The following is an 11,795-nucleotide window of genomic DNA, read 5'->3' on the forward strand; positions in this document are numbered from 1 at the left end:
TGATCTCTCAGCAGTCTCCTCATCTTCAGGGCAGATGTTTTTATTTTATTCGGCTTATAATTCCTTACTAAATGCAGTATTTCATCTTGATGTCCTCCGTCTTTGATATTATTTAAATCAATTTCCTCGTCATTATAAATATCACGAATACACATCAAATACTTTTTTTGGTTACAATTTTCTAATTTCGACTATGCGTAATGTTTGCTTTACGCATGCGCGTTGAAAGAAATGTTTAATAAACTAAACAAATAAATATTAAGCTTTTTTTTTAATTTGATACCCTTTAGATCATAATTACTCTTTATTTCATATTTTTAATTCTATAATTTCTGCATGCCAACTTTACCAGATTTAAACTGATGATCTATCATTCAGGAAAATCCGTAATCCGGAATCGCTGAAGTCCTGACGAGTCCGGATTACGGACTTTGTACTGTAGTAACAGAAAAGTTGTCTCACAAAAGTCTTCATACACTTTAAAGAAATCTGTACATATTAGTAAATATTGTAGAATTTCTGTCAGTTAATATTTTGTGAGATATCCTGAAGCATTTTTGACAGCTTTCAAACGTCTGGGCATAGAGTTTGCCAGTTTATTTTTTTTTTTAAATATCTGCATCAATGTTCCTCCATTCTTCCATCATTATAGTTTGGTTTTCGTTTTAATGTTATGTCTTCATACTTTAACCTCTCTGCTCTATTGGGTTTAAATCTGGTGACTGAGGTGGTGTTTCCAGAACTTGTGGTCAATTATAGACACACCAAAGGTGAACTTTGAGGGCCTTTTGCTTATAATTATTCTAAAAAAAAATTGTTTTCTATACCCAAATTTTGGGCAGATAATTGTAAATTATATTTTAATATAAATAAAGAGCATGACTAATTATGCCATCAATAAATACTAAATTATCTAATTCTGATGCTGACATCCCCTCCCCCCCACACACAAGGACACCACCATGCTTTTAATGTTCCAACCAAGTTCTTGGGATTAAGTTCCTCGTTTTTTCTTCAGGATTAATTTTCTCATTTTCAATTTTAGAAAAAGAAAATAAGTCAGTATTAAAAAAAAGTTTGTTTTTATTTATTCAAAATTGCATGGAGATTATATGAAAAATATTGGACTTTATATTCGAATTCAATTCTTGGCTACAGAACTTTTTCTAAAAATTCTTGTGTACTAGTACTTTCGGAAGTCATTGTATGGTTTCATCAATCATCAGCACTTTGCCTTCAATATGCACTGTAAAAATATCAGGATCATCTCTCACCATGCTTGAGGAAAGATACATAGTTTTTTTTTTTTTTTTTTTTTTTTTTTTTTTAAAGTCTAGAAGAATATTCAAAATCACTTCAGCTTGATAGAGATCTGTAGCAGAATACACAGACTTTTTAATAATTCCTTAACTTTACCATTCCAGACTCACTTTATATGCTGATATTTAATGAAGCATGTTGAATACCATTAGCCAGACCAATTTCACTAATACACAAAGAAGGATGAGCATAATTATACATGTACTCTGAAGTATCCAGATTTTGTGCACACAGATTGATGATTTCTATGTTACTATCACCAGTAAAAAAATTAATTTTCATTTGAAATCGCAAGTTGCTTCAGAAATACTATCCCACAATCTTCCCGGTGCAATTCCCATGTAATCCTGCCTCACGACAGCAGCAGCAGGTAGGCGAGCCCTCCTTCATTCATTCTAAATGCTGTTCAGGAAGACAGCAAAAAGGACATCTTTCATTGATGAGCTGTAACTGCAAATCTTCCCTTTATCCCTGTTTGATAGGTAAAAGCCTGTAGTGTGAAAGGAGAATCGGATGAAGAGTGGGTTGGAGATAATTAGTGTCACTATAACAATTGATCGAAATCAGACTTTCTTCATTCTTTTCCGGATTACGTTTTTCAATGAAGCCCTTTCATAGTTATTTTTTTCATTGTATTTCAGGATAAGGAAATGAGCATACAGTAGGCATCCCAGAACTTTGTTTAGGAAATGTGATAATTTGTGTTGGGTTTTAACTAAAGTTTTCTGCCACCGGGCCATGGTCAGAAAATGGTCCGATACTTTTTTCACAGTCATTTGATGATTGTCCATCATCATAACCAGCAAAGCTTTGATGTAATCCCATTTAGTTGCTATCATTGGACATCTGCCTTGCGGTCCATTCAAAAAAAAAAAAATTTTTTTTTTAAAAAATCAAATGGCGGGCATTTGCCTTTTCAGCATTGGTTACCCCTAATCCCTTAAGTGGTGGCTATTTTATTGTGGGGGCACCTAATAGGCAGCCACTGTTACCTCTTATGAGGGATAGACAATTTTACATCTATGTTTTCTCCGGGATTCAAAACCAGGCCCTTTGGTATCACAGTTGGCTCCCCTATGCACTATACTGTCTGGGCGGCTGGTCCATTCAAAATGGTGTCATATCCATATTTTAATTCTCCTGACCCATTGTTTAACTATTTCAAATGATCTGGATTTATTTCCTGAAATGAGTATCATGTCCTGTCATTGCTATGTCTGTGGCAATTAAGGCCATTCTAACAAAGGTACAGTCATGGCTCCTTTAATATCTTTGTTCTCTGATATTCAATTTTCCACTTGAATAAAACAGAGAAGAATGTGTTTCAAAATTTCAACTGCCTAGTACTATTTCTTCCATGTGAAGCTCAAAACATTTCATTGATAATGTATATTAAGCTGTTATGAGCAGTGACTGTATCTTTTCTCCCTGCATAATTCAGAAAGTCAGATTTGTGTATTTGATTTCTTCCATCGTGGTTTATAAAATTTGAAGGTGTTAATGTTTGCATTCGTATAAATCTTTTGTGTGACTAATGTGCCCATGTGCCCTAAGTATAGTAATTTTCTTGACTATCACAGAACTTACACTAAACTCCTGATTATCTGGGCTTTTCGGTCACAGGAAATCCTTACTAATATTATAAATGTGAACGTGAGTTTGTTTGTTTGTTATGCTTTCATGCCCTAATTGTTTAAGCGATCATCATGAAATTTTCAAGAAATATTTTTGATATATTAGAAAAGGTTATAGGCTATAAAATGTCTTCGCACGACTTTGTTAGCCGAGATATTAATTAAAAAATACTTTTTCTCTACATTTTCACTTACTTTGTTTTGTTTTTCCCTATTAAAGGGATTTGGCTACACACCAATATATATTTTCACAAATATCTATGGAACGGCGTTTAGTTGAATTTCGAGACACATATCCGCTGACTCCAAAAATTCATCGAAATCCATTGATACTATTCTCATCTTTGTATGACTTTAATCATCTGAGATATTAATTGAAAACTCTGAAAATGCTAATTTGAATCCGACTTAATAGCAACATTAGGGATTTTTTTCTGAAGTCTTCCCGTGTGGGTCCAATAAATTGGTGATAAGAATTATAACTTTTGATCTAGTTATCCAAATTTCTCGAAATTTAGAAACTTGTGTCGTTTTCTGAATGACAGGAACAATTGATGGTGTAACTGTTTTTGTCGCTTAATTATTTCTAGCTTAATCACAGATGAAATAATACTCCGCTTGCTATTGTTAACTCTTTGTTGACAGGCTGGGATTTGAAAGCAATGGAGGAGGGGGGTTCTGGTATCCGGGAAAGGCATTTTGCTTACTGAATTTCTTCCCAGAGGTGAAACCATTAATGCGGCACGATATTGTGAGACTTTAACAAAACTAAGGCGTGCCATTCAAAACAAACGAAGAGGAATGCTCAGTAAAGGAATTGTGTTGCTCCATGACAATGCTCGGCCCCATACTGCTGGTGTCACTCAATTGTTAATTCGACAGTTTCATTGGGAGCAGTTCGATCACCCGCCGTACAGCCCAAACTTGCCGCCGTCCGACTATCACTTGTTCCTGCACATGAAGCGTGAGCTTGGTGGCAAGCGCTTTGAACCTGACGATGACACGAAAAATGCCGTGGAGTGTGGTTGTCGAAACTGGCGGGAAGTTTCTTTGATGATGGTATACAAAAACTCGTCACCCGCTATGACAAGTGTTTGATCATTGGCGGAAACTATGTTGAAAAATAGTTTAAGACATATATTTTCATGTAAAATGTAAAAATAAAATTGGATTCGAAAAAATTGTTTTACTATTTTTTTTTTTTTTTTTCCAAACGGTACTTAGTTTCCGAATACGCCTCGTAATATTATGCCTTTTCAGACACACCATCTGAACTAATCTGGTTAATCTGAACTAATTAAGTAATGAAATAAATCTAACATGAATAATACTGAAAGGTAATATAGTAGTTTCTCCAGCTATACGTAGTTGATCAAGGACTCAACTAAATCAAAGCCTAAAGAAATCATAAAAATAATTGCTAACCAATTTAGCACTTGTGATCATAATTTAGTAGAAGTACTTTTTACGTTGTGTTTTATCTACCGAGACCATGCTCAAGAAAAGATCTGTTAAATGACCATAACAATATACAAGAAAAGCATAACACTTATTAACCATTAATAAGCAAATTTATTTCCTCTCTAGAAGCCAAAAATGTAGTACAATTAACAATTATTGCTTCCTTCTTATACAATCTATAATTCTATCCATCTCACTATTACTTATTTAAAGTTCAAGGCTGTTATTCTTAATTAATAATTACTTTCAAAATTTTCTAATTATCATTCAGTTTCTGTTCCAATACACTTTTTCTAAATATGGTTCAGTTATTTTTCTGATTATAATTCAGTTATTTTTCTTTACTATGACCACATGGTCAAACTAAATTAAATTTTTTTTTCCCTCCTGGTTACACATTTTTGATAGGTTATGAATAAAACAGGTTTAATACCAATATAGAGCATTCAGCCAAACACATTTGCAATTAAAATTGAAGAAGACACAGGGCAATACAGTAATAAACAAATTCTGCCGTCAGAGTTCATGATTCGGTTGGTTATTTTTAAATTTGCATTCCTTTAAATGCTATGCTAGTGACAAGTTAGTGTACAGAAGATATTCTAGCATGGATTGATGAATAAAGAATAAAAAAAATAAAGTACTTATCGTTTGGTTGTTCGAAGCAGGAAACTCTCTCTCAGGAAGCCTAAATTCGTTATCCAAAACTTTCAGACGTCAGTTAAAAAAGTCCTCGATTTCAAAGTCTTCTGTGAACACTGACATAAAAATACCATCCTACAAATTGATAAGCAGAGAATCCACTTCAACTATCGCTGAAGTACTAACCACTCTTCCTTCTCAGATGCAACTGGATAAGACAGGACTTCCATCAGAGTGCTGGAGCAGCTTCCTTCCGTAAGAGGCCATGGAATCCAGTCTTTCAGGGCACACAGCGTAATAATACAGAAGCACCATCGTTGTAGGTAGTTGCAAACCTCACATAACCGTTACCAGCGACCCTTACACAGTTGGCAGAATTGAAGACCAAATCCAGCATGGCTCATGAGGAAAAAATGTCTGTCAATATCTTTCAGTCAAAAGCGAACTCCTGACAGAAGTTACATAGATGAGCGAACATTAAATTAGTGCAGTCGCCAGAAAAAGAACAGTAAGACCTTCATAGGAAAAACATTCTCATGTCGCCTCAAGTACTAAACAGGGTCAAAAGAGCATAAAAGAATAACCAACTCACCTTTAAGTCGTTTTTAGCCCAAAGTTGGAGTATCTTAGATTATTCCCTTAATATACTTCTAACACATGTATTTGCGAAAGTAGCTACAACTAGTCCAGTTTCTCCAGATATAAAAAATATTCATGGTCGTGGAGTGTGATTATAGCTAACTATCCTAGCAGCAACCGAGGAACAAACTTACTACATCTCAGCCTTCAAAAGAACAACTTCTTACTTACTCAATGATGAAAACAAAAGTGACCTATACTCCAAAATCTTACTACACTCTCACAAAAAACAGGCTACCACAAATTCCAAAGTTTGCCCCTTCCTTAGAGACAAAAATTTCCACTTTTTCACCCAAATTACAAAACAGCCTATCAGCACAAGCACAGCTAGTGAGGGCAAGGAACCAAAGTGGACCCCCCTCTTTCACCAAACCTGTTGAAAAAGAAAAATATCATTGAAACATTGTTTTTTCCAAAATGTAAAAATTCAGATAACAGAATATTAATACATTAATAATTCAAAGAATTAAATTAGATTAATTTTGACTTTTCCCAGAATAAAAAAAAATAACTTTTCTCAACAGACAATTATCACTTCAAACAATATCAACTTAACTTAAAAAAGACAATTCAAACAATTATCAACTTAACAGCTGTTTGAAAATATGTTCACTCCAATTAATCAATCATAAAATTTGTATAGAATTTCATTTTTTTTCTCGTAGGTGAAGTGTAATGTATTCTTTTTTGCCAACTATATTCCTATAAGAGTTAGGATGTTATTAAATTTGAACAAAGTTCAGTCATTTGTCCATATCTTTGCTACATCCCCATCTGTTTCTGGTTTCTCTTTAGTCTCTGCATCAAAAAGGTTTTGATCTTTTAAAACTATATAACACTGATCATTATGGTGCTTCTCTATCTAAATCCCTGGTGCATATTTTTACTTTTATGTTTGTATACCCTTGCATGCCAGAATTAATTTCAATGCTGTAACTTTATTAGCAAAGCCATCCTGCTGTATAATATTAGGATTATGCTTTCCTCAACTGTGAATTAATGGTAAGGTTTTAATTTATATTAACTGCTAATAAATAAAGAATTTTTTTCTTCGAGAAATTCATGGTTTTTCATCATATTCAAGTGCTAGTGTGAGAAGAATGTTTTGGGGAGACAGTGCATTGGTATTTGGGATTCAGTATATTTTTTTGTTACTGTGTTTTAGGCTAATATTATTCTATGAAGAATTCTCCATTTAAGAATTGAAAATTCTGTAACATATAATCTTAAATAAGAATTAATTTTATTAGTTTACTTTCTGAATTTATGTAAAAATTGATTTAAAATGAAGATTTTTTTTTTTTTATAAATATTTATCTTTTCATAAGATTTATCTGTTGATATTTCAGATGCTCTATGTTTACAATGGTATAATATGCACTGTTAAAAAAGTTCTTAAAGCTTGAAAAAATAAATAAAAAATAAAAATACTAACTTTTCATGGTATTTTTTCTTGGAATATCACTCCAAAAAATATCTTTGAAAGAGAAGAAAGTTGATGCGAGTATAATAATTATAAAATAACATATTGGAACATTTACTAAAATATTTTAAAAAACTGTTCTTTTAAAAATTTACTTTGTAAGTTTTTTTAAATGACGAGCACTAGCCATTTTTAGGCTTTTCCCCCCACTAAGGCCAGAAGTAGTGGTCATTTTATTATGGAGGCAACTAACAGGCAGCTACCATTACCTTCTATGAGGGGTCAGACAATTTTACATCAATGCGTTCTCCACGATGTGAACCCGAACCCTTGGGTATCACAGTTGGCTCCCTTAACCACGATATCATCGTTTGTAAAAACTAGGCTTTCCAATTTTTTCTGTACGTTAAACGTGTAAACCTATACAATAGTTAAGCAAAATTTCTTATTTAAAGTATAAAATTAAAATATATGTTTTGTAGACTCATATTTTGTAAATTAAAGCCATAGATAATATTCATTTTGATGTCTAGATTTTTATGTTAAATTCTTCTGCAGTTTATTTCTATATTACTCTTTTTTTCATTTTTAGGCTTTGAAATATGTTACTCCAGATCCTGGAAGTCCATAAATGTGACACTTGTGAGCTTTGAGACATTTTAGAAAGATTTAAAGAACAGCAGAATCAAACAAACAAAAAGTATTTTTTGTATGCAGAACCAAAATACAAGCCAAAAGCTTGCAAATGTAATTTTCTATTTTAATTGTATATAAATGTTGAAATGTATGTGATCAAAGTGATTTATTATTTTTCCTGTTAATGAAATCTCTTTTAATTTTTTCTGATTTTTTGGAAAAGGGGGAATAACTTGCAATCCCACTGCTTCTACCTAGTCCTTTATTTTTTTTTTAATTGTGTAAATACATTATCTTATTCTTTCTTATAATCTTATAAATCTTCTCATTTTTTATACCTCTGCTGCTGATGTTTTTGTATTATATTTATCTGCAGTTATTTTGCTTTATAATTTGTTATGTTAAGAAGGCTACAAAAAAATGTAAGCATATGAAGGTGAAAAGAATTGTGATTTACGTATATATATATATATACATGCACTGCCTTTTATCGGCTTTAAATTCTCTAGCATTAGGGATGAGGAGATGAGTGTTTTTATGTAAAGTTGCAGTACAAAGAAAAATGTATTTTTGAAGCCATATTTTACTTATTGTTATCAGAGTTTTCTGTAAGATATTTTAAAATTTCCAGTTATTGCTGTTGTGATTAATAAAAAATGTATTATAACCACAGGAGAGTAGGAGGCAGAGGGTACTATGCAAAATTTGATTCTGAAAATTGAAATAAAATTTATGCACTTTTACCGAAATGCAAATTGAGAATGTCCCCCCGCCCCCCGCCATAATGACACTATACTATAATGTCAAACCCACTTTATATAATCACTGTACTGTAAGACTGTCATATAAGAAATTGTGTTAAAAAATTACAATTCAAAGTATTTCCAAATTTCTGTATGCAAATACCTCTTTTTAAGTTAGCCTTAAAAATCTTAGCCTTAAGAGACTAAGAAAGATTTGTATTAGAGTATTAGTATAGTTTAGTGTATTTCATTTTACATATTTTTTTCTTGGGACTTGTTGATATATTTTATTTGTTGTTGATATAATATAATATTTGTTTGTTGATATAATATAATGATGTGCTAGAATGTTATTATATATGTGTTTTGCACAATTTCATATTTGTAGTAGTATCAGAAAATTTAATGTTAATGTGTATTATATATAATTTTTATGTCATTTGTAAACACTGAAATAGATTTTCTGCATTTTTTACATAAAATATGACTGCGAGATTAATATGTAGTGCTAAGATTCTTTAGACATTCTCTTAAGAATTTATATCACAGATTTAATATTTTCAGAAGCAAGTGCATGATCAGTTTTTGAAATTTATTTTCATATGCTTTCAAAAGTTTGAAGAATTTGTGTCTAATGTAAAGTATATTTTTATTGTAGCTTAAACAAATGCAAGGACTTCCATTTTGACAATCAGATCAAAATATATGTTGGTAATCAAATTACATTGTGTTTATTTGTTTCAAAGTTTTTTTTATATAAAGAAAGTGAAGGAGAAAACTTTGTATGTTTTTCTGTGAAATATGTATTGGCTGTAGAAACAGCAAAATTTTTTTTCAAATTGAAGTAAGATTTTTTAATGCAGCATTCTTTTTCTTTTTTTCCCTTCAGTATCACAACTAAATAATTAATTCTTTCATTCATTACTTTATTAAATTAATTGTTGTAGAATAAAATGTGACCTTTGTGATATTTATAACATGAAAAACGTAGTTATTTACTGATTTTTTTAAGTTGCATTCAGGCTGATTGCAAGGATGCTGCATATCATAAAGTAGGAGTTCTGGTATTTTTATATTTTATATCTTTATTGGAAATTCTATTATCATTTTATAAATGATTTATGCTTTATTGCAAATATTGAGTAAAAACAAAATATAGCAGTAATGTCATAGAAATGAATTTCTGTGAAATGTAATAATTCTGTAAATGACTGTAAACATTTATTATTACTGTCAGACTCCAAGTATCTGCACTCCAACATTGTTTTGCTGCAGAAACATTTTCCTGCCTGCAACATCTTTGGGTTTTCTTAGATTATTACTGGTGAATCCAATTGGTAAAAATTTGAAAAGTATTTTGGTAAATCATATGAAACATTAGAGTAATGTATTAACTCTAATAAATTGACTACATATAAACTCTAATAAAATGATATACTCGTTATGAACAAAACTTCAGTGGGCTGATGGCCGCTAAACGAATATTGTGTGGTGCTAATATATTAAAAAAATTATTTTATTACTTCCTTTTACACCAAAAACTTTATTTGTACTCAAAACTTTTTTTTTTATATATATTTATATCATGTTTGATTTTTGAGATCTGCATCTACTTGGTATATGATTTTAGTATATTTAAAACATGTCTGATCTGAAATTGGTTTGTCTAATATTTTAAAACTATTATTGAGTGCCAATATTAGTAACAACGATTCCTGTATTTGCTGAATTATATCAGCATTTCCCATCAGAATTTTTTCTGGGATATTTTGGGTTTATACATGTATAAATCTTTTGAGGTTTATTTCAGTTAAATTTGTGGTTGTAAATCACTATTTGTTGATTTTTCTGTAGGTTCATATTTGTATTTGTAACTAAATGATTTTATAAAAATAAAGTCTTGTTAATAATTTGCTGTCTTTTTTATTAAGTTTGTATAAAATACATGCTTTGTTGAATATCAAGCATAATATTAGTTATTTAGTTGTACATTATAATCTGTTTAATACTTTATTGTAATATGTTGATTACAGTGATTATAAAAGCAATCAAACTGCATCATTGCCACACTGAAACTTAAAAACGTATTGTAAGTAGGTTCTTTTAAGAGTTTTGCTTAATTTTCTGTCCTTTTTTCTTAGAGCTCCTATGTAATGTTAAATAATTAAAGTATTGCTAAATGCTTGGAAAAATGTTTAAAAATGATAAATTGAGAGCGTTTTTTATTCTTGTATTTTTATCTGCAGCTACTTAGGACTATTTTTATGTGATTTCATACACAAGTCTATCTTTTCTTCCCCATGAAGGATAGTGTAATTAACTTATTTTCTACCCTTTGAAACTAATATATTATTAGAATTTTTCACTTACAATTTTAATTTGTTTCAATTCAAAATTTCAAGCAAAAATATTCTTCAAATGGTAAAAAAAAAAGTGTGCTAAAGTGAAACTGAGAATTATATATATATATATATAACTTTGTTTGGCAGAAAGGGGGGAAGCCTTGCAGCTGTGTTGCTTGTACCTTTGAAATCCATAGTGTTTTATCCAAAATTCAAGCCAAACAAAGGTTGCTTTTTTTTTTTTTTTTTAATCTAATTTTAAATAAAGATGTTCAGTTATGTGAGAATGAAAATGTTCAGAACATGATAGTTGAAAACTTAAATAATAATAATAGATAAATTATAGTTCTTGTTCCAAAATAACTTTTGCTAAATTAACAAATTGAACATTATGCACTGCTACGAGCATTTAGGATTAAATTATGTTCTAGGTTATCAGTAAGTACCTCTCTCATTTTTGAAGTAAAAAAATCTTAATTTGGATGTTTTCTGCTACATATCAACATAATCTAAACCAGATATCTTTAAACTAGGGGTCATGAAAAATTTTTTTGAAGTCGCAAGGTTATTGAAAAACTGCTTAGAAGGAGTTCAAACATATAAAACAGATATTACTGAGAATTTGGAGTCGAAATCCTAAAATGTTTGGGAACAACTGGTCTAAATTTTTTTAGACGGATATATGCACCAGTTTGATAACTCCCATTTAGAAGGAACTGATCATATCTGATATGATTCATATTCATCTGAATTCAAGTTCATATAAATATATGTAGAGACATCAGAATAAAGACAAAAACTGGACAGGCTTAGCTAACATTGTTGCCTATAGGCCACCTTCAAATTAAATATGCTGTTCTTATTTTCAAAGCTAATATTGTCAATAAAAAGTTTTTTAAATGTACATTCTTGTTTAGTTGTTTATTTACGTAAAATAACTAACCTAAAAGACATA

General features: G+C 30.7%; 1 protein-coding gene across 2 annotated transcripts in view; it reads left to right on the forward strand.

The window, feature by feature from the left end:
- The window catches only part of LOC118181641 (zinc finger FYVE domain-containing protein 21-like), a 55,650-nt gene extending 45,242 nt beyond the window's left edge, over positions 1-10,408 (forward strand). For both annotated transcript variants that reach the window (XM_085816001.1, XM_085816000.1), the window contains one exon: positions 7,712-10,408. In XM_085816001.1, the coding sequence (XP_085672127.1) occupies positions 7,712-7,750 (39 nt within the window). In that variant the 3' untranslated portion in view covers positions 7,751-10,408. The remainder of the gene's footprint in view (positions 1-7,711) is intronic.
- The last annotated feature ends 1,387 nt before the right edge of the window (positions 10,409-11,795 follow it).

This window comes from Stegodyphus dumicola, chromosome 4, assembly GCF_044657685.1.
Source record: "Stegodyphus dumicola isolate Sdum_Otavi_A_Nest chromosome 4, ASM4465768v1".
NCBI lineage: Eukaryota > Metazoa > Arthropoda > Arachnida > Araneae > Eresidae > Stegodyphus > Stegodyphus dumicola.